The sequence below is a fragment of the Palaemon carinicauda genome, chromosome 7, assembly GCF_036898095.1.
Source record: "Palaemon carinicauda isolate YSFRI2023 chromosome 7, ASM3689809v2, whole genome shotgun sequence".
NCBI lineage: Eukaryota > Metazoa > Arthropoda > Malacostraca > Decapoda > Palaemonidae > Palaemon > Palaemon carinicauda.
In genome coordinates, this window is record NC_090731.1 from 82,499,839 (window position 1) to 82,525,159 (window position 25,321).

At 37.6% G+C, this 25,321-nt stretch overlaps 1 protein-coding gene across 1 annotated transcript in view; it reads left to right on the plus strand.

Moving 5' to 3' along the window:
• Sulf1 (Extracellular sulfatase Sulf1) overlaps positions 1 to 25,321 on the plus strand; it is an 893,213-nt gene that overhangs the window by 712,786 nt on the left and 155,106 nt on the right. Inside the window, exon 16 of the mRNA XM_068376733.1 lies at positions 16,974 to 17,131. Within this exon, the coding sequence (XP_068232834.1) occupies positions 16,974 to 17,131 (158 nt within the window). The remainder of the gene's footprint in view (positions 1 to 16,973; positions 17,132 to 25,321) is intronic.

Consider the following 25,321-nt stretch of genomic DNA (forward strand, 5'->3'; position numbering starts at 1 on the left):
TAATGCAGTTGAGGAGCCATATCGGGACTTTAGGACCGGGCAATGTATTGTTGTAAGGAGTGAGAAGGAGGCAGGATTTTGTACAAAATACTTAGAGAAATTTTGCAGCTCTAAGGGATTATTCATTTACAATAATCCTACCTATCCTGGCTTGCTAAAGATTAATAGTTTAAATAAGAAATTAGCAATGGGCTGGTGCGATGGACATACATCTTAAAATTAACAGACTTGAATTAGTACTGAGAGATAAAAGCTGCATTCAAGTCAGCAGTATTAAAGTTATATTAAAAACCAGTGTAATAATTTATCTCGACACATGTAGTTTGAGGAAAGAACCACTGTACACTGGCGTAAGGCTTTTGCTGTGCGTGTCTATGCTGTGACGTCACGAACATGGCGTACGCTATTGTCAACAAGTTTATTTAGCTTAAAATAGTTCTCCCGATGTTTCGATAAAGATTACATAAAGTGTGGGAGCGAAAGTTTAAAGGGTAACTTTAATATTGGGAGTGTGCCTAAAATATGAAAGGAACAAGAGTGAAGAAAAATTCTTCACACCCTAGTGATAAAGGGGGAAAAAAAGGAGAGAGGTGCTAGTTCCGGTAAATGTGATTCAACTACATGTTAGTACGCACAAGATAAACCTAATAGATTAACAAGAGAGTGAAATCGTTCTTCACATCAATGCCCATTTAAAGTTGACAAAACGCTGTTAGCGTTAATTAAATTCAACCAAGTTAAAGTTAGGTATGAATGTGGTGAAAACTGAACCCGCAGGCAATGCTTCACGAAAGCGTCAACATAGGTAAATGTCCAATGTTAACTTTAAACGTGCTATGTAAGGGTAATCAAAGGATTAAAAGTAAAGTACACAATTCTACCCACCCAAGGGGTAAGGATAGAGCATGTAAATCGTGAGCCAATAACAGTCGAGTTCAGCAACAATTCTGACCAATGACAAATTCCTAATTATGGGGGTGAATCCCAGTCCCGGTCTGACATCCAACATTTTGCATGAAATGTTCTTGCAAAGAAAGTTACTGACGTGATGAATATTTCGCATTTGACATGTGAGAAAGAGAGAAAAGTTACATCCTTCCCAGCATAAAAATATGAATAATTATCTGAAACTAGTTTAAATGACAAACAGCGACAAACTAGGTGCATTTGGACATCGTAATTCTGACCACGAGAGTCTTGGAGGTCGTCTTGAAGGGAAACGTTGGAAAGTGAAGCATTAAAAGTACAAGTTATAATCAGCACGACCTGAAGGTTGTCAGGAGAATTGTAGTAGCAATGTAAGAACTTGTCAAGGCAAAACTTAAATTTACGCTTTGAAGTTAAAGTAAGAGATTAACCTGGAAAATGCTGCTGAACAATTTGGCAAAAATAATAAAAGTTTAAGGTGGCGCTATATACAACTGCATGAAAATAGTAAATGACGTTCGTGGTATTGTAGTCCTCAAACAATGTTAATCGTAAACAAGCTCAAAGCTCTGACGCAAGTTCTACACGCGTGACTTTTGCTAAATCTACTGTCAGAGCAAAAGGTTCATTCCTGACTGCTAAAGTCGTAAGGTTGCAATCATGTGGCTCGCTGAAAGATCGGGTTTCAAATTCTGACCTGGGTGTTTTAGCATCAACGCGGGTTCGAGTGGAAGTTACGGGCTTGAAAATGGGACAATCAGGCAAAGAGAGCCCTGGTCCATGGGATGGTATGGACTTAATGAATGAAAATACCAGTACAGGCCTTTGCTGGCCTTCATGCACAAGGTTGGGATGGGCAGCATCGTCACCAACACTAGGGGGGTCCATGTTGAGACAATGAATGGTATTTCCTCCGGAACACACTGTCAAAGGCGGTACAGCCAAAGGGGTTTGAGTTAAGGTTTGGAAATGAGGATAGAGCAGGAGGGACTGATGTAAATTTACTAATCGTGTGCCGTGCTGGCAACATAGTATTGAAAGTTGAAGATTTAACGGGTTGGGGAATTAATGCAAAATTATTAGGTCCGTGATTGACTACAGAGACATTAGGGGTGCCCAGTAAGGGACCATTAATGGCATTTACAAAGGGACATGTCACTGAAGATGTCGCCAACAGAGAACAAGACTGATGGGGTTTAATGATTAAATTAGGATGAGTCATTAGGCTATTGAAAGCAATCTCAATTTTCCCTGAATAGGCAGCAAGCATGGGATAGTTTACTTTAACAATAGGATTGTCGTAATGACGTCTCCAAAAATTCATGTAATTGCAAAGTTCAACTCTTACGTTATCAATGACTGTTTTAAAAGTCCCACGGCTTCAGGACCCATGCTAGGAAAATCAACTGAAGCAAGAGCATGAAGTGCTAAGTTTGCGTCCTCACAAACAAATGTGAATTGTAACTCCTGTTCCTTAAGCCAAGCGTTAATCTCCTGTGGGCTGAGCGGTTCAGCCTTAGGCAGTGGAGGGTCGTTTATGGTGAGAGTGAAGTCCGCCATCTTGGATTGACCACGTTTGATGAACGGATTCGTTAAAGCAAACAAAGGGTAAATCCGAATTTTCAAAGTTCCATGGCAAAATCGAGGAACGTAAACATAAAACCTTACAAACTTACAATCAATATAATTTAATATTTAAAGTATTCAGGATGAGAGAAAAATAGTTAAATGACGAATAAATTGTAAATAACAAAATTACTTTAAAATTCAAACGGACCGGGCCAGCAAAGCAGACGATGCCCAGGTCACGCGACGTTAAGAAATTTATTACTGAATTATATACGCACGTGGCGATAAATTGGGGATAAAACTACTCACGAGGAGCATAAAGTATTGTCAAAAAGTACCTGGCCTTATGAGACAAAAAATTTAGTTAAAAGTTAAAATTAAAGGTCAGGCTGACATTGTTGTGACGGTTTCACAGTTGCGGGCGCTCTGAGGCGACCGCCAAACTATTAAAAAATAAATGGTCGCACGAGGCAATAACTTAAATGTAAAAGTGCACTCTTGTAGAGGCTAAACAAATATAAACTTTCCCTCATGCGGAGATAAAACAAAATCTCCTCACTAAAAGGACAAAACAAAACAAAAAATCTTATGAAAAGAACAAATGAATCTACACTTACAAATGGACAAAGATATATTCCCTCACATGGAGGTAACACAAAAATCTCCTCACACGGAGGACAAACGTTGCCTCTTGTTGATGCTAGACAAAGTTTCCTTATGCAAAGGACACATCAATTTTCCCAACGCAGGGGACAAAGCAAAATCTCCGCATGCGGAGGATATACACATATCTCCTTACGAAAAGGATAGCACAATTTTCCTCCAAAGGGGACGAACACAAACTTTCCCCACACAGAGGATAAAGCTTAAATCAATGTCGCGCTTGTAAGTGTTAAACGATGAAGTTACAAATCAAACTATATAGTTAATTAATGAAACACGCAGTAAGTTACATACGATCAACAAAAAATAAGAACCCTTTAGTTTGGGTTATATACGATCAACACAAAATAAGAACCCTTTAGTTTGGGTTTTATACGATCAACAAAAAATAAGAACCCTTTAGTTTGGGTTATAAATCAATGTCGCGCTTGTAAGTTTTAAACGATGAAGTTACAAATCAAACTATATAGTTAATTAATGAAACATGCAGTAAGTTACATACGATCAACAAAAAATAAGAACCCTTTAGTTTGGGTTATAAACAAGATCCGCCCATCTCGGAACAAAAACGTTGAATGAAACGGACTTGGTGAAATTGAGTTTCTACGCTACTTGTAAGAAAGCTTAAAATTATGATGTGTCAATTCGCTCTGTAGGACAAGTACACATGCTAGGTATACGGGGAACATTAGTTGGAAAAGTTAGGGAAGGTAAACAACACAAAGGAGGGTAGACCAAGGTACAAAATGTCACAAATCAAATGTTAAAATAGCAAAATTAGTTGACAGAACGAGTACACCGGTGCTCTCGTTGAGCAGTAAACACGTACATCTGAACAACTCAAAATCCTTAGTTCAACGGATTAGAGGCAAAGTGAAGTTCCTACAACAAAGTGTAGGGAACATTCAAGCAACAAATTAACCTGGTTACCTAGTTCTTTCCTTAAACTCGTGGTCGATACAAAAAGATCATGATGACTACAAATCTCTCTTCCCAATTAAAGTCTGGGCTTTACACATTCGACAAACTGGCTGGTGCGTGTGGATTTAAGTGATATAGCAAGGTACTGTGTGCTTAATCAAGCTGACTTACGTTAATGTTTCATCATTCAAAGGTAAAGGATCCGGTTCGAAGGACCACTCATATGGAGAAATGTTTTTTTATTTAATTGTTGAGTGAGAACTTGTTATTCCGGGAAGGTTTCCCTATGTCACTGGGCAAAGATCAGCAGGGGAGGAAAAGGAGTACTATCTCTCAAGGCACAAACACCCTGTTAATAACTTAGATGACATAGTTCACATACCTTCACTCTGAATGCAAAAAAAAAAAAACTATACTCTGTCCAGAGGCCTGAAAACTCCACGTGAAATAAAAGTAATTTGATGCCCTACTCTAGCTTTGTCAGGTCTGAGGTCATGTACTCTCTTAGGTTCTGTTTCGGCTCTGTCTTAGGGACCCAAGTGAGATGCTGGACAGGAATTTCACGTTAAGTAGCTATTGAGACAATGGCAATGGATGGGAGCAGTGATGTGTTGTAAAGTAAAATTTAAGATAAGGATCTTTACCTTCGAAGCATGTAGATTCAATACTAAGTCACTTACTAACACACTATTACTCTTAAAGTATTTAGACTTACTCCTTTCAAAATATTGGGTATACTGTCCCGAGATTAAATATTAATAATGACATAATCAAATAAATGAAGGAGTAAAAATATGAAGGGGTGTAATTAACCTAAGCTTTCTTTATTGCACAAATTTACATAGAAAGAAACAGACATTTTAACATAAAGTAAAAAGAGTCAAACAAACAAAATTTAATAAAAGGAATGCAAAGCAAAAGGCAATAAAAATATGCATGACTCGAGGTCTCTTGTAATGATTAATGATTGAAATGGGGTCGGACATGTGGCCCTGTGACCCAGAGACTGGACAAGTCTCTAAAGCAGAAGTTATATGCAAAATCTGTACACACAATCCCACTCACTCAGCCCAAAATATGTAAAAAGCCAGCTAAACCTAAATTAAGTAAAAATTAATCTAAGCTAATATTGGGGAAAACTAGTGGCTATGTGTTTTACCTGCACTCCTTACAGAAAGGCAGCCGTTGACCATAAATGGCTGTTATAGCTTGTTGCTGATAATTTGCCGTTGACTGGCCCACCCCTGGGATTCCCACTTCTTGGTAGATAGAGCCTCGCCGGAACAATTCCCAGGTTCGTCTTCTTCCCTATCTCCACTGGTAGGACACAAAAACTGTAGAGGGTGAGCCAGAGATGTACATATTGACCTACCAGGTCGGTCAGCCAGTCACAACTACGGCTCGTGCGCGAATGAGCCAACCCTCAGGTCGCGTTGGGTTCACCTGGCTTCATCTTCCAAAACAGGTGATGGTTGTGGTGTACTGGGTAATACAGTTGAAGTGCCATATCGGGACTTAAGGGCCGGGCAATGTATTGTTGTAAGGAGTGAGAAGGAGGCAGGATTTTGTACAAAATACATAGAAAAATTTTGCAGCTCTAAGGGAATATACATACACAATAATCCTACCTATCCTGGATTGCTAAAAATAGTTTAAATAAGAAATTAGCTGGTGTGATGGGTATACATCTTAGAATTAACAGACTTGAATCAGTATTAAATTTTGCTGAAATGTTTTGGTTAAATAAAAATTTGTACACTGTTAGATGAATTTTATTGTTAGACATAGTTCCTTGTAGTAGCAAGAAACTTACTATTATATGGTAAATTTCTACCAACACTGCACATTAAGTATCGATTTGAAGATGAGTATTTGTTCCTTAATGATTACTCACTACGCTCTTGATGTTGGCAATATTTATACTTCACACTGTTAAAGGGAGTGTTCTTCACCATAGGGATGGTTGATTGCAGGTCATAGATCTTTCCCCTTAGAACCTTATCATATTTACCAAATCAAGATTATTTTGGATTCACTTTAAGGTAGAAATTTATAATTATGCTTCATCATATAAGTGGTGAGCACTTATTATTAGGAGGTTTTTCCATGTAAAGCCTCACACCGAGTATAAATAATTCTCTGGTGCACTTCCATCAGGACGACATGGCTCGAGCCCAAACACGGGACTTTGATGTAGGAAAAATCTATTTTTGGGTGAGATAGCCATGTTGTCCTGATGGCCCACCCGTTACCTCCTATTTCTCCCACCCCTTTGCTCGTTGGAGGCTTCTATTTCACAGTAGCTCAGCTGCGACGTGGAATGGTGTAGCGGGATTGTATAGGAGCGCCGGAAGGTGATAGGATGTGCAATGGCTCCTTACTTATCCTACCCCTTAGTGGATTAGACTGGGTAAGGGTCTGTTTGGGGTGCAGATATCTATGGTTATCTTAGGATACATCCCTGACTATACACGATATCATCGGATAGTCATTTCCGGGGGCTGGAACAGTGTGATACCTGACTGTGATTCTCTTGTAATATCAATTGCAGAAATATTATACTGTAGAAAGTAGCCAGAAAGAACTTCCATCAGGACGACATGGCTATCTCACCCAAAAATAGATTTTTCCTACGTCAAAATCTCTTTACTGGAATAGAAAATCAAACAGTATTAATTTACAACCGTTGGAGCTGTGTCAGATATCAATAAACATATAACAGTTATTCTATGAATCTTAACCGAGATTCATTGTACTATTACCTTTGAAGCAAAACCAGATGAGGAAATCTAATATTTCGCCTTTAGTGTACCACAAGCGACAATGGTAGCTACTACCTACTCGGTCAGGGTCCTGCAGCAGTCTCATCCCCCATTATTTCTCATTTTTCCTCTTTCCCATATGGTTTCAATTTCTTAGTTCAGGAGTATCCCAGGTATGGCTTAAAATTGGTCAAGAGAATTTTGGTGAGAGATACCACGCTAACTAGTTTTTATTGGATATATACTTTCATTATGTATAAAACCAAAACAACAGCTTCACAGTGTCCAATATCAGATAAGAGTAATTTTACAACCATATTACTGCAGTTCAGATAATATATTGGTTAAGGAGAAACTAAACTGAGCATTAAGGGTTCAAGTTTTTATAGCTCGATTGCTTAGGCAATTTCCATTTCTGGCCAAAATTTTGAACCAGTTAGATGAGATGCATTTTCAAGTTTCTATCCAAAGTTCTACCATATCGAACTTGAAAAGACTTCATCTTAACTTATCTTTATATTCCATATCTGCCGACGCCAACATTGTGTCTGTCTTAAGGGGTGTCTTACAAAAGTAAATACATCAGAACTAGTAAAGAAGGGTTTATGATATCATAGTTAAAAATTCTTGGTAAATTTATTGTATAGAAAGTAAACAGATTTTTTCAATTCATATTTTTTCTGCCTGATTCTGAAGCACCCAAAGTATTATATTTCCTCTAGTTGCCTATAATTTTCACATTTTGATTATAATTGATAATATATATTATGGGCTAAGACGCTAAGTCTAAGGATCAGATCATCCGCACTTTCAAAGAAAAATTGTGCCGTGAATTGAATTGTGTTTGTCTTATCTTAATTTGTTGGACAGGAACTTACGGTCCATTACATTCCTTATTCCTGATCTAGGTATCAATCTCAGGCACCGTCGTTCAACTAATTCCTTATGCATGTTGCATAAGATTTTTGTTAATTCTAATCATCCTTTTCATTCAGATCTTCATGAACAGTTCCATCCTTTTCGTCATACTAGGCATGCCGCTAATTCTAATAGTCATGCCTTCTCCATTATGAGGCTCAGTACTACATAGTCTTCAAGAAGTTTAATTCCAGCTATGACCAAGTTGTGGAATGATCTTCCTAATCGGGTAGTTGAATCGGCAGAACTTCAAAAGTTCAAACTTGAAGCAAATGTTTTTAAGTTGAACAGGCTGACATAGGTCTTTTTATTGCTTATGCATGAAATATCTGTTTTAATGTTGTTACTGTTTTTTTTTAAATATTTTACTTTAATTGTTCATTATTTCTCATATTGTTTATTTATTTCCTTTCCTTTCCTCACTGGGCTATTTTTCCCTGTTGGAGCCCTGGGGCTTATAGCATCTTGCTTTTCCAACTAGGGTTGTAGCTTAGCTAATAATAATAATAATAATAATAATAATAATAATATTAATAATATTTTGCAGATGGATATAATAAGAGAAGCTTTAAATTTACTAGCTTCGATAATGTATATCTCTCTAGGCTATCCTGCTCCTTAATATTACTTACAATAAAAGTTATACTCCCTTGCAAAAATGGTGGCAAAAGTATATAAAACCAAAATGCAGTGCACTCTCATTGCACATTTCCAATTTTCTATAACTCAGCCAACTGCTTTTGGATCGGCTATGACACCTTGCCCATTTGTAGGCCTAGAAAATACCTCATTCATACGATGAATGCTTCACATACGTATGATGACAATATTGTAAGTTATTAACCGATAATCAGAACCAATGCTCTTTAGATATAATTTTTATCAAATGTGCTTCGGCGAGGCATTTTTAAATAATGCTGTGATCCCAAATAAAGAAACATAACATATACTAGTCCAGACATGTGAAATGTACTTTGCCTTGACCTGTCAGGTGTGTTGATTCCTAATTTTTTTGTGCATATCTTTAACTGTCTTGATTGTTCTGAACACCAGTGCATAATGGTATCTATCAGTGGAAAATACCCCTGGATGAATTGGAACCATGATCCCTTTGTGGACCCGTTCAGCGAATTCCGAGTACAAATGACCCTTTACCTTGAGGATTTAGAAGTTGATGACCCTACCAAGCAGAAAACAAGGATCAAAATCGCCCATGATGATGAGGGTATGTACCACATCATTGGAAGTGACATCAATGATGAGGAGCAGGGAGACCCAAACAAAGTGTGTGGTCTCTTATCGGAAGTGAAGTTGACGTCTCAGTCCAGATTAACTTCCAATTCCATTGCCTAGAGTTCACCAACATAAAACAGAAAGCTGAAGAAATCATATAGCCAAGTTTCTATCGTGCCTCTGAGAAAAGGCAACCAAGTGCCATTTTAAGAGGGAGGATCTTAATGAGAGACTGATGAAAATGGCAATCCTCTATACATAATATGATGAATTTTGCAAAGAATTATTGATAAAAAAGGCAGAATAACCATTTGCAAAATCATAGAAAAGGGTAGGGAATATGAAGCAAGTGCCACTTCTTTAAAATCTCTCAAAAATATGTCCAGTATTGCTGGGCAAGATTGCCCTTCAGACTCAGAGTGGGCCAGTATATCTAACAATCCAGAATGAATGAGATGTTTAGTGGTCTGATTTTAAACTTGATTCACGGGTATGATGAAGTGTCTGTGATTTCTTCTTACAATGTATTCAGAAAGCAAATGTCCTAATTGTGATTTTGATCTATCAGATTATATTATCAAGAAAATTTAGGGTTGGTTCAAGTAATCAAGTGTTAAAAAGACAAATATCCCTGTAATGTGAGTTATTTGCAAATGTTGGCGCCCTTTGGGTGATGTGCTACAGATTTAAGGCTGCTAGACAGGATTCTGTTAGTATTTACAAAATAGGCAGACACTCAAGTTGACGTGAAATCCCCAGTGTAGCTACTGTGCATTTCAAGAGAAACCGCACTCAAGACATCTGCCACTCACAATGAGAAAAGTGCAACAAAATCTCATGGTAGGACTAAATACAGCGACTCTGGAGGCAACTCTACCCTTGAAAAAGACCCTGCCTTGCTGGATTGCTTTTCTGTCATAATTGGCAGAGAACTAGGCACATTAAGAACTATTAGTATTTTTTGTTATTACTAGCTAAGCTACAACCCTAGTTGGAAAAACATGATGCTGTAAGTCAAAGGACTCCAATAGGGAAAATAGCCCAATGAGGAAAAGAAATATGGAAACCAATAGAATATGTGTCTGAGTTTATTCTCAAGCAAGAGAACTGTAACCCAAGACAGTTGTAGACCATGGTATAGAGGCTATGGCACTACCCAAGACTAGAGAACAATGGTTTGATTTTGGAATGGCCTAGTAGAGCTGCTTACCATAGCTAATGAGTGTCTTTTACAATTACCAAGTGAAAAATAGCTACTGGACAATAACAGTGGAAGAAGTTAACCCCTTAGTGAAGAAGAATTTTTCCATTACCTTAGTGTTGTCAGGTGTATGTGAAAAGAGGAGAATGTAAAGAAAATAGGCCAGACTATTCGGTGTATGTGTAGGCATGCAGTAGTATCTCAATGGTTGGGTGGTGCCTTTACCAACCTACAACCTATATTGTAGATGTAAAAGTAATAACAAAGTTCTTTTATGGCTTGCAACTTCTAATTAGTAAATATAAGGTCATTTGGCAAATTAGTAGCTACTGACATACAATAAAGTTCCTTTATGGTTTGTGAATGTTAACTTTAGTAATTTAGAAGTAACTGACTTGTTATTGTAATGATCTTGTACCTCACGTGTCTTACACACACACACTTGTACACGACAACGGTATTTTATTTTATTGTATCTCTCTCTCTCTCTCTCTCTCTCTCTCTCTCTCTCTCTCTCTCTCTCTCTCTCTCTCTCTCTCTCTACACCTTACTGTTAACAGAACCGGTTTAAGTCTGTTTTTTCATGAATTTATGTGTTTGAATTTTTATGACCTTCTTCCATTGAATCTCTTGTAGAATCTAACTTTTCGCTCGCACATTGGTGACCTGTGGAGTGTCCACTCCCTCCGCCTGCCCCCTCATTGCTGTGTCATACTGTTTAAAGGTGTTGCCCACCGAACCTGCCTCTTTGGCACACGCCGCCTCAATGAAACTACCGCCCTTTGCCAGAGGAGAAGCGTTCGCCTGGTTCAGTGAGCTGATTTCCAATTTCGCATAAAGAGCAGAACTCAGTTAAGCACAAAAGCAGATGTTCTCATGGCAATCCCCGAGGACACTTTCCTGGAAATCTCCTATTGGCTTTGCGAGCAAGGGGAGTACGACACCATAAAAAAACACCTCCTGGAGTAGTACTAGACATCACCAGCTGCCTGCATAGCCAGACTTTTCTAGCTCTCTCAATAACTGTTGGGGGACCAAAAGAGGTCACTCGCCCTCAGGGAAATGACCAGTATCACTCACCTGCAACCTGTCACAGACGGCTCTCCTCATAAGGTGAACCTACTTCGTGCCCTTTGGGTACGACACTTACCCTAACCTGTACTCACTGCCATACCCAATGTCAATATTTTGCCCATGAAGGACCTGATGACCAAAGTCGATGCCTCATAGAAAGCCACTTCACCACTTTCTAGACCTCCATCAATGCCTCCACTCCTGACAAAGAGGACAATTATTTAACCACTCACTTACACCCCAACCAAAAATCTTTACAGCCACTTGCTGACTCCCATGGGCTGCAGTTATTCTACCACCATTCCAGATTTGGGGCTTCTGTAAAGAATTATTCAAATAGTTGTCTGTGGCCCAAAAAATGTGTAAGTAGGCCATCGCTTGTGGCGATGGCTTCCCCTGTCACTAATCTTTTCTTTTTAAATGGTGCAGGTACAGGCATACGATTTTTTGGAAGACAGGGTGCTTGCCATTCTCTTGTGCCAACACCACTTGCCAGGACAAGAGATAGTATCTCTAAATCTGCCAACGTCCACCTAGTAACTGCCAACGGATCTGCGATCCCCACTTATGGTTACGAGAATCTCACATTATCGTTTGGCAGTCGCCAAGCAAACATTCGCCGAAATGGAAAAAATGGGCCTTTGCCAAGAGGCCTCCAGCACATGGTCGTCACTCTTACACATCCTCCTGAAGAAAGATGGCTCCCTGTGTCCATGGGGATTGCAGGTGTTTGAACATGCAGACAGAACTGGATCACTACTCGTACCCAAACATCGCCGACGTGACCTCCTACTTGCACAAAGCGAAGGTTTTCAATACACTCGACTTCCTGAAGGGATATTATCAGGTCCCATGAACCCAGAAGACATTCCCAAGACCGCCATCACCACCCCTTCGGTACATATATCTTCAGTTACACCTTTTTTGGCCTCCGTAATGCTGGGGCCACTATTACATATTTAAGAGAAACTAATAACACTAGACTCTTAGTCCACAAATGGCATCAAAAGTGGATTTATATATTCTACATATTGCTGTACTACATGTCTTGAAATTGAAATCTGGCCAATACAACTTTTATCTTTTCGAAATCCTGCTTGCTCATATCTCAGCTTTTCATCAACCTTTATCTCTAGTCTCATTAGAATGTGCATACTTTAAATTTTCATGACAACTGACGTAAGTGTAATGCCTCTGTAATTATTGCAAACAGTCGGATCTTTTTTTTTTGCTATTCTCACCAACACTCTAGGTCCCTTTCATCAGGTTTGGCCTCTTCATGCCACATTCTGCAAAATAATCTTGTAAGTATTCTGGGAATCTCTTCATTTTCGGCCAAAATCATCTCAGTAGCTAAACATCGCATTCTGGGGCTTTCCATCTCTTGAGTTTTTTTATGAATGCTTTGACTTCAATCACACAGAATTCATTCATGGGCATATCGAGGTCTTCATCAGCTTCATGTATATCAATCAAATTATTCCCTTCATATCTCTTATTCATGACTTCACTAAAGTATTCCATGCAAGGTTGCCTTTCTTCTTTTGTTTGTATAACAGATCCATCTCTCTTTTTGATGGGTATATGCTTCTTTTTTTTTTTGCCTCGGTAAAGATTTCATTGATAATTTTTTGAGAAATTCTTACACCATAGCCACTCCCCGAATTAATAGCTCTGTCAGGAAAATCTGTTTTCCTGTCTAAATATTCTCTCCAGTCATTGCTGGCTTTTCTTTTGACCTTACTATCAATACTGGAATACTTAGCATGCTCTACCTTGTAATTTTCATTACTTCCTCAGAAACTTTCAACAACCAATTTCTGTCTTTGTCTCCTTTTTATAGTATCCCAAGTATCTCCTTGTAACTGCATATCCCAAAACTTCACTGCCAACTGACTAATATATGTTCTTAATTTCACACCATTCTTCATTATTTGTCTGCTCTTCGTCTATTAAAGTCTGTAAGACTTCAAACTGATTCCTACATTCAATTGCAAATGTTTCTCTGTGATCATTTTTAGAACCTTAGTTGTAACAAACCTAGGTATTCTATTTACATATTCGTTGGGTGCTTTCAGTTTTAATTTCAGTGAACCTGACAAAGCAATGAATTCATAGAGAGGCTATAGAGTAAGATTCACTCAGAGAATTATCAATGAAGCTGGTGATCACTACCAATATCTGCACCTCTATAGCTTCTTATATTTCTCAGAGTTCTCCTTCTTTTTTTATTAATGGCTATATGATCTATTTAATTTTTGTAATTGCCACATGGTGAAGTCCATGTATATTTGTGGATGTCCTTGTGCTGAAAAAGAGTACCTCCAATAACAAGATTGTTTGTTGAACAAAAACTTATAAAATGTGTTACATTTTCATTTACAACTTTGCCAAAACCCTCAACACCCATCTCATTCTCTATACCTTGATTATTGCTTCCAACTTTAACATTGAAGTCACCAATTACAATTTTCATATCTCTCTCTGGGATCTCATCTATGACACTCTGCTGTTCATCATAATATTCATATTTCCTTTCTTCAGGGGAATCATTTGTTGGTGCTTAACAAACTACAATACTCATATTGCAATGCTTTGATTTAAACTTTTCAAGTAACAATCTACTATTTACAGCTCTCCTTACCGTTGAAGCCTTTTATGTTCTTGGTGTCATCATCACTCCTACCCCTTCTCTTCCAGCTCCATCTGTTCTTGAGCAGATATATATAATGCCTTGATCTAAGATTCTTTACCAAATCCCTTACAATGTGTTTCAGTTAAGGCCAAGATATCCAAACTATATTTTATAAATTCATTCTCTGCGTGCTGTAACTTTCCAATCTGATATATGGTTCTAACGTTCGAATTACCAATTTTCTATTTTTCTTTAGTATTTATAAACCGGGAGATTTTTAGCACCCTGGTACTCCCAGGGTCCATTCTGTCATGTTTTCTTTCCATAGACTGATTAAATCAATTGAGGATTCCTTGGGTAAATTCTCTAAAGGATAGCCAGTTCCTTGTGATGCGCCTATCTAACTAAGGCAAGTGACCCCTGCCGGTCCTTAGTCCTTACTGATTCCAATAAGATCATCCACCAGGCATCGAAGGTAGAAGCTGAAGAGACATCTTGTCTATTGCTTTAAACCCAATCCTTCACCCTGCTGCCAGTGACTTCATCGAGATTTGCGGGGGGGGGGATGTCATTCCCCCCTAAACTTCTTGTTACTCCACCAGGCTGCTCGTCCGCTTATACCAGTTTGTTTCACCAATGCTAGTAAAAAACGGGGCTAAGTAAAGGGCATCAGTGTGTTTAGTGCTTACATTTGAAGAAAATGATTTGCAAATTCCTATACCAGTAACAGGTATTAAAGCTTAGATGGGCATAGGGCATAACATGGTTTCAGGTAAACTGGACAAGTAGCTCTCACGGGATACATATTTTATGTAACTTTACAACACCTGATTCCACTTTTTACAAAATATTGTTCTAGTAAACATGTCTTAGAAATTACTTTTCAATATAATCATTATTTCTGTCTTAGTCAGTGTTTATACTACATTGTCGGATATCCCTGACGAAGGGTTTTGAATAATAATGATGTTATTGGTACTTAACATTATCAAAGCATACCGATAGAGGTAATAGTCTGCTTTTACCTTCACCAACTTTGTTGCGGGGAAGGTTATACTTTGAGAGGCGTATGTTTGTATGTCTGCGTATTTGTGATTTGCACAACTCAAAAACCATTTGACTGAATCTCACGAAATTGGGTGAGCTGGTTGGCTATGATCCAAGGACAATTTGATAAGATTTTTGGAGTGATTGTACCAAAAGTCAAGGCCAAGGTCACGAAAAGGTCATAAATGAGTCATAAAACTCAAGAATTATTTGACCGAATCTAATGAAATTTGGTGGGATGATTGTTCAAGAGATAAAGAGAATTAAATTAGGTTTTGGGAATGATTGGGTCAAAAGGTCAAGGTCAAGAAAAGGTAAAAATTGTCTTTTTGCTATATCATGGCCAATTTTTATTCGATTTGCATAAAACTAGTGCCATAATGTGCATAATTCATTGGCCCATTTTGTGAAATACAACATGATATGGTGTCATTACCCTTGTTTGTGTATTAATTATTTGCATGTCTGTCTGTGTTTGTGATTCGTATAACTCAAAAACTGTTTGACTGAATCTTATGATATATGGTGTGATGATTTGCCATGATCAAAAGACAATTTGATTAGATTTTGGGAGTGATTGGGTCAGAATTCAAGGCCAAGGTCACAAAAAATAAAAACGTCTTTTTGCCATATCGTGACCAATTTTATCTGATTTGCATGCAACTATTGCCAAAATTTGCATATTTCAATTGACTATCCTGTGAGATACAACATGATATAGTGATGTCATGAAAAAAGTGGCAGTTGCGAAAGTATGCGCTCTACCAAGTGCCCATTCTAGTTTGTCTATTTGTTTGTATGTACTGTATGTCTGTGTGTTTATGATTCGTATAACTCAAAGACTATTTAACTGAATCTCATCAAATTTGGTGGGATGATTAGCCATGATCCAAGGACAATTTGAGTAGATTATGAAAGTGACGGGTCAAAGGTTAAGGTAGCAAAAAGGTCAAATACGTTTATTTGCTGTATCGTGTTCAATTTGTATTCGACTTGCATGAACATCGCCAGTTTTCTTGCAGACAAAAATGGTGGTGGCGAAGGTATGCCCGTTCTAATTTTCTATTATAATATCTCCACAGACAAATTATTAAATAAGGTCGCTTTCCTGATTAGTTATGGTTTTTAGATGATGATTGCTACTAGCCCTTGTTCTGGGTGAAGAATCATCAAAATAACTTTTTTTTTTTTTTTTTTTTTTTTTTTTTACAATAAAATTAACTATTTAAATACTAGTCCAAGATTCATAGAATCTCCCACACCCACCCCCACCCCCAATATAGTAAGTGATTTTTAATGTCATTTCCTCACTGAACTAAAGATGTATGGGATATTGATAGGCGTGCTGCAGAACTGTGACAGGATCTCTGGCGATGCAGTCACAGTGTGAGTCGCTTTTGGTTCCATAAGAATCAATTTTTCTTTTTTTCGTCCTAAAGGTCAAGAATCTCTCTTTTTAAATATGATATCACTATAAATCTCCCATAAGTATCGAAATGATAAAATTCATTATCAAAATTATGTTTTCTTATGTTTGAAATAGGTTGTGATATGCCCTTTTTCAATTAATCTTGTGTTAAATTTGAAGTTCTTTTATCATGATGTCTTTACTTAATACAAATATTTTACTCCTATAATTTTACAAGATTTCATTTTTTATTGTAATATTCTTAGTTTGCATTGTGTATGAAACATCAGAAGCATCAGACAAGACTGAACCTTACTATGCTGTACCACCAAACTGATGATATCATATGTATAAAGATACATTCACTGGTAAATAACAACAAGCACAAGGTTAAGAAAACCGCAAATGTATTCTGTACGCTCAATTGAGTAGTTCATTGGAATGTAAAATATATGTATTATAGTTACTTATTGTTAATAAATTTATGCCAGCTCCTCTTTGTATAGTGGCATTATGGTAACTAGACAGGGTTGGCTGTGACTATCTTTCATATGTTATCATCAGCATTGAAATGTTATTTCTTTTCCATTAAAACTATTCAAATCTTCCCTGCAGATTCTGATCCAGCTCATCTTGAACATGGGTGCAGGGCCACAGAAACATCAGTAGATTGTACTGATGAAGTATATTTGGATCCACATGCTTGGAAAGTTAGCAAAGCTGCAATTGATGACCAAATTAGGCGACTGAGACACCAGCTCTTTGTATTGAAGGTATACCAATTTATTAGCTCTGTTGCTTTTGAGTTATATATATATATATATATATATATATATATATATATATATATATATATATATATATATATATATATATATATATATATATATATATATATATTGATTAGTTTGATTTTAGAGCTAGTTGGGCAATTTTTGGAAATATATTATCCTAACTGTACTTAGGATGATTTTTATTAATTTTATTAATTTTACATAATGATAATTGCAGATAGGCTAAAGCTGACAGAAGTTATGTCGAAAGCTACCGAATTAAGATGATGATAGTAGTATTGACTATTTTATTTCTACTAAAATTGCGATCCCCGAAAGGAACCCAACTATCAACTATGTATATATATATATATATATATATATATATATATATATATATATATATATATATATATGTATGTATACATGCATACATACATACATATACATACAACAGGTATTTTCATATATATATATATATATATATATATATATATATATATATATATATATATATATATATATTCATATATACACACACACATATATATATATATATATATATATATATATATATATATATATATATATATATATATATATATTCTTACAAACCTGATCTAGCATAAGAGTAAGTCTTTTATTCATGTATTTCATTTGTGTATTTAAGAGATGTATAGCCTGCTCGTAAGGTGAATTCCACTCATGTAGGTTTAAGTAATGTATGTTAATCATAAGACTTTCGTCATTCATGTAATTATAGTTTCATTCAAATCAGTGTATGTAAATTTACATTATTTTCAATAATTAACTTTTTATTTCTCATTTTTTATTACGAAGTCTTATTTAATCTCATTTAGTTATGCTGTATGACACACAGGAGCTGTGAGCGCAAGGGATTGCGTCATATTTATGTTTCCATGGGGTCAGAAAGTGTATGAAAATTCTGGAATTAGATTTACTCTTTATTTCATTGTCACGAGAGGTCAGTGAGCAGAGTTAGCTGAGAGAGGGTTGCCTTATGCAGCAGGGTTAGCACCCCTTCTTCAAATTACTACGCTGGCAACCCTACGCCGTTAGACCATGCTATCCACGCTTCCAGTAGGCCGAACTGGAAGATTCTGGAATAATCAAGGTCAAGTGGTTAAGTCACTGTCTATACAAGTTTGCCGGATCAGGGTTCGACTCCCGGCCGGTCACAAGATCTTGTCTTATTGTGATTTCTCCTGGGGCTCTGATCCCGAGGTCATTAAGAGAATCCAGACATTAATGTATAAAAAATATAGGGCTTATTTGAATATATATATATATATATATATATATATATATATATATATATATATATATATATATATATATATATATACATAGATATATATATATATATATATATATATATATATATATATATATATATATATATATATATATATATATATATATATATATATATATATATATATATATATATATATATATATATATATATATATATATATATATATATATACTGTATATATATATAAATATATATATACACGTATATATATATATATATATATATATATATATATATATATATATATATATATATATATATATATATATATATATATATATATATATATATATATATATATATATATATATATATATATATAGCCCCCAGGAATGCATAAGCAGCAGCAGAACAGACCCAGTCTATCCCTTCGAAGGAGCCAAAGTTCACGTCCCCTCTCTCCTCTCAAGTGTGTGTCCTCTCAAACGTTAATAAGTTTTTTACCCAATGTATATCCTGTATAGTGTTGTTCAAATGAACATTGGTGAGATTCTTTTTGGATGTTAATTCAAGTGTAGTATGTTAATGTAAGTACTTTTTTTGTAACTGTCCCTGTGAGATTTAGGTTAAACAGTGAAGTGTATTTGTTTTGCTTAAATGTTCGATAACCTCGTGTAAACCAAAAGACGTACGTTTAAGTTACATATATGTAAATTTCAGTATTGTATGTTCATTAAAATAATAAAGTGATAACTATTTTCATTAATTATTAAAATTAAATATTTTTATAAATTAATTTCCAGTGAAACAAGTGATTGTATAATATTTTCAAAGAGTCTTTCTTTTGTCTTAGTCTAAGGTTTAGTTCAGATTTGATATTTCGAGTGATTTATTTTTGGTGTTTATTCTTGTGAATCGCTGGTGTAACTTTTGTAGAATATATTTATTTCCTGTAAAGTATGCTGGCAATCCCTGGCTAAGAACCAAAGTTAGAGATAGTTTTAGAATATTTCAAGCAAAGTATTCACCCAGGTTTTTTTTTTTTCTTTTTTTTCTTTTTTTCTTTTTTTTAGTAACTTGAGAGACCTTTGGATATTCAGTGTTCATACATATTGCCACCTGGGAGTTGGCTATTACTCTCAGAGCTCAGGTATTTTTCAAGTATAACAGATATATGTAACAATAAGCAGGTGAGTTTGGAGCTCGGGAATTTATGAAATTCGCCAGTTGTAATGTATATTTTTGGTGGCCAGACTTTTGGGATAGAACGAGTCTGTTTTAAATATTGGTAAAAGCAGGGCTGTGTTTTGATTAAGGGTTTGAACAGTTTAGTGTTGTTAGGAATATGTGTATTGTTAGGATATATTTTTGGGAGGGGTATAGTTTTTTTGTGAAGTACAAGATGGCACATCTAAATGTGCAAGAGTTTTTGGAAAACCCATTTGTTCAGGAATTGTCAGAAGCTAATATAACTAAAGCTCAGTGGCTCTATATTTCCTGGCATGTGGTGGCCATGCAGCGAGTGGAATGATTAAAGCCCAAATCAAGTGTCTAGCCTGAGAAGCGTTGATAAAATTGGGAAAGTTGTCAGAAGAAGATATTACAGCGGCTCGCAAACTTTTGGAGAATGCTGAAGCAGAATTTGTAGTGAAGCTAGTATCATTTGACCTAAGGACTGAAGGCATGAAAGCAAGAAGGAATGTAGAGGCTGAGATTCGACGAATTGCAGCAGAAGAGAATTGGATTAAGTTGAAGATGATGACAGAACGGAAAGAAAGAGAGATAGAGAAGAGGCAAGAGAAATGGCAAGACAGGAAGAAAGAGAGAGAGAACAAGAAGAAGAGAGAGGGAAGAAGCCAGAGAAATCGCAAAACATGCAAGGGAAATGGAAGCAAGATGAGAAGAAAGAGAGAGAGAGAGAGAGAGAGAGAGAGAGAGAGAGAGAGAGAGAGAGAGAGAGAGAGAGAGAGAGAGAACGAGAAGAAAAAGAGAAGAGGCAAGAGAAATTGCCAGACATGTGAGGGAAATGGAAGCAAGAGAAATAGCATAATGGGAAAAGAGAGAGAGAAAACAGCACAACACACAAGGGAATTGGAGCTGTTGAATGCTTGTGCAAGGTCAGCAATGCAGACAGAGATGACCCCTCCTTTGCACGATCCTGTGTTTAATGTGATGAACGCCCGGAGGTTAATTCCAAAATTCACAGAAGAAGCTCCCGACGTATTCTTTGGTCACTTTGAAATGGTTGCATCCCGATAGAATGGCCAGAAGGTAAATTGTATGTGTTATTGCAAAGTGTCCTCATTGAAAAAGGAGGCAGTGTGTGTCTTGCCTTGTCTCAGGACCAGAGGGAGGAGTATAAAGAAGTTATAAGGAGCGTGCTACAAGTGTATCAGATGACCCCCAAATGTTATAATGAAGATTCTGAAGTTTGCGGAAGTACTAGAAAGTGACTTTCCTGGATTACGCTTATAAGGTACGACGATGTTTTAAGAGATGGATAGAGGCTGCTAACGTGAGAGAGATGGCTGATTTAGAAGAATTGATAGTACTGGAACAATATTTACGAGGAATTCTTGAACATATTCGAACGTACTTGAGAGAGAGAGAGAGGTGAAATATAATAAAGCTGAGTGAAGATCATAATATTATCAGTCGTAAACCCTCCTTGGGTATGAAGTTTCAACCATCGTTCCGGCCAAGTGTCAAGTATTCGCCAAACCATGGAAACTAGTTCAGTAATAACTATGTGAACAAGTTCAGTAGTTAGAGCAGAAGTACAGCTAGTACTGTTCCAAAGCAGAATGCAATAGTACCACAGCAACAGTCATTGAATTGTCCTTCTTCAGGTATCATGAAAAACGTGCAGAAGGTTAATATTGACTGTTATAAGTGTGGCAAGAGAGGCTGTATGAGTAAGGAATGTTGGTCGAACCAACCGAAAGCAGTCGCCCAAGTGGTTAAGGATAATTAAATTTCACAGAATGTGAAGACGAAGAAACAAGTGGGAAAGGACAACAAGGAAAATAAGCCAGCTAACGTGTACACTATGAACAGGACAACCCCAAACAGCGTGGATACCTTTAAACCGTATATTTATGAAGGTATGTTAGCCGCACTGGATGGGATTAAACAGATCCCAGTCAAGATATTGCACGACACAAGTTGTAACCATAGTGTAGTGACTCGAGGTGTACACCCGTTGGTGGAACAGTCTCTCACAGGAGATTCTGTCATTTTGAAGGGAATAGGAGGTTACCCCAATTTGCCATTTGAAACAGGTCATTTTGATTTTGTGACAAAGGATTCATTGGCTGTCGAAGGATTAGAAGTACTGCTGGGTAATGAGGTTGGTGGAGCACCGTTCGTGCCTTGTCCCATTGTAATGGAGAAACCATAGAAACATAGTCCTACGACTGAAATCAAGAAGGACTACCCGTATCTGTCCCCTAGTTGTGTGACGACTAGGAGTATGACGAAGAAAGTGGCTGCAGAATAAGAAAGAGAAACCGAAAGAGCGATGAACTTGGAGGATTTGTTTTCAGCAGAAGAGGATTTCCATTATGGTACGGAAGAGGAGAGCTCCCGAGTGAACCCGAGAGAAGAGGAACAATAGAACAGAAAGACAAGGAAGCAATGGATTTGGAAAAAAATAGAAAATTCAGCATTAGAAGTAGGACAAGTGAGTCGGAGAAGGCTGATAGGATTGCAACGGAAGGATGCAACGTTAACAGCATTATTGTACCATGTAGTGGACGAGACAAGTGCAGCAGTTTCCCACCTGTTATTATCTTAAGGATGGGTTGCTTATGAGGAAGCATAGACCCGCTGATATCCCTGGGAATGCCGAATGGGGTGTATACCGTCAGATATTGATTCCCGCACAGCTGAGTAGACAGGTGATCGCTGTAGCGCATGAGACGGACCACATGGGAATAAGGAAGACGACAGAGAAGATTATGAAACGCTTTTTCTGGCATAGCATGCATAAGGATGTGTGCCAGTTTTGCCGTGCATGTCACGTTTGACAGATGGCTGGAAAGCCTCAGTACAACAAGAAAGCTCCCTTACACCCGACTGAAGTGCAAGGAGAACCCTTCAGCAAGGAAATGATCAACATTGGGAGACAGTTACCAAGGACGAAGAACGGTCACAAATATATGTCAACCATGATTTCTCAAGTGACGAGATACCCAGAAGCCATACCTGTCAGGAACATCAGTGCCAAGGTAATCGCTAAGAAGTTACTAGACTTTTAAGTTTGGTATTCCGGAAATCATTCAGAGTGACTGAGGACAAATTTCACGTCAAAATTTTTTCAGGGCGTGATGAAACTGTTGGATGTGAAACAACAACTGTCTACTGCCTATCACCCAGAGACCCAAGGTGCACTAGAGGGATTTCATCAAACCCTGAAGAGTATGTTAACAAAGTACTGCAATAAAACAGGAAGTGAATGGGACATCGGACTACTATTGATGTTATTTGAGGTATGCAATGTTTATCAAGAAAGCATGGGATATAGCCCAAATGAAATGGTGTTTGGACACAAGAGGTAAGAGGACCACTTAAAATGTTGGCAAAAAAATGGAAGGATCGAGAGGAAATGGATGGAGAATTAGTCAAGAATTTGAGGAAAAGGATCGGTGAGATAAGAAAATTTTCCTTAGAAAGCCTAAAAATGAGTCTAGGTATAATGAAGAAAAGGTTTGATATGAAAAGTAAGGACAGGCAGTTTGTGGTAAGACAACTGGTGTTGGTTTTCTTACCGATAAGGAGTATCCCACTCACCAACAAGTTCCAAGGACCATTCAGGATTTTGGAGAAGATCAGTGACCGAGCCTACGTTATCGAAAACCCAGAAATGAATTATTTGAAGTTCTCTGGCTTCATCATTCAATCCTAGGGTTTCGATAACGTAGGTCCAGTCACTGATCTTCTCCAAAGTCAAAGTAAAGTACACGTAAACCTACTGAAACCACCCTTAAGGGAAAACAAGACCGGATCTTCACGGGTGTGTATGGCGCAAACCATTCCATCCACGGAAGACGATGACAGATATGAGGTAGGGGCGGTAAGCCAAATGAATAATTCGTCCATTATTAGGAACTTGGAAGAGAAATTAACTCATTTGAACAAGGAGCAAGCAGAGGAATTAAGCCGATTGATTAAAAATTTCCCTGAAATTGTATCGGACATCTTAAAACCAACAAACTTGACGAGGCATAAGAAATATCTCACAACTATGGAAAGACCATTCAAACAACGCGCTTATCGACTGTCGCTGTAATCACCGAGAAGTCATATAAAAAGAAGTGGACTGTTTGTTACAAAACGAACTAGCCGAACAAAGTTCTAGCCTTTACAGTTCTCCATGTTTGCCCGTGAAAAAACCAGACCGATCTTTCGGGATGTGTATTGTTACGGCCGCGTGTGAGTCCGGCCTTGCTTAAGAACTCAGGGCATGAACAAAAAAGAACAATGGAAGGTCGCCAGTCAGCAATAAGACAAGTATTACCGACAAAGATATATTTACAATACTAATTACTAAAAAATTAATAAAAAGGGGAGCACAACGGATGAAGATCTTATTGTTGAATTGTCACAACGGGCTCATGTGGAGTTGGACAGACCATGGACGACTTCAACACAGCAAACAATCTCATTCCCTTGATAAAAAGGACTCTGTCTCCTCCCTTGTGGAGAACGTATCACAGGTCCTGCTTCCGTGAAGGTTGAAAAGCAAAGGAGTGCCCAGCTGCACCTACATCGAGATAACCCCTTTCAGCCTCAAAGGGGGAGTGGATTGTCATTGGCCTGACCACTGTCCCTTTTGTCATCGGCCTTGGTCTCGTCTCCCGACACCTCCCTCAATAGGCCTCCTCCTGACTTCTCCCGGGTTCCCTTTGTGGCGGCGTTGAGCAGCCACATGCTTTTTTTGAAGGTGTCTGAAATGAGACCTTAGGGGAGTAGATGGATATAGGATGGATGGGCAGGTAGTGAGGCTCTGGGTAGGGTTCCTACGCTTGTAGTATTTCAAATGGTCCTTGCTGGGGGGTCTTTTGTATGAAAAAAATGGCGCAATGACCGTAACGAATAACAGCCCCCCAATTTAACAGAGATTTTGTCCTAAAACAGGAAATGACCTCTGCAAGCAAGGTCTGAAGCCACTAGCCTCAATGACTCCTTCCTCAGTGAGTGACACCACGATAATGAATTAATTTCTAAGCTGTAACAAGGGTTATAATTTTGCTTTATTTTGGTAGTATGTTAACTTTAAGTGCCACATAGAAGTAAGCACGCTGGTTGTGAAGCAACAACTAAAAAATGGAAATTGGAATAATAGTTAAAGTTAAGTAACCTAGTGCAGTGTAACATATGAAAATTAAAGCAAATTGACAGATTACAACATGCAAATGATAAAATAAATCCATAAAAAGAAATTAAATGTAACCCAACGAGGCCAAGATGGCTCCTCAATTTTATCAACCAGGGGAGATGCCAAGGCCAATATTTTTTCATACAACCTAGACAAACCTACTGACTATGGCTACGTGTTTTGGACAAGGCACTGTGCATTGAGCACTAATGCCGGGAGAGCACATCTGCTACTCTATTATCTGAGATCTTTATGCGCTCAACCTTCCAGTTGTAGTTCTGGAGGTCTTTGCCCCACCTCATGAGCTCTTTATTCTTATTACGGAGCTCAGTCAAGTAGGTTAGTGGGTTATGGTCCGTTAGGACTGTCAGTGAGAGCTCATGGTCAGCATGACTGGAATTGGCACACCTAGTCGTCCCAGCTTCGAGGTAACGCGTGAAACGACCGATTATTGTCAATCGGAAATGATTTCCGCGCTTACTCCTGGGCAGAAGACCTACATTATCCACCAACACATCATGAAAAGGAATAC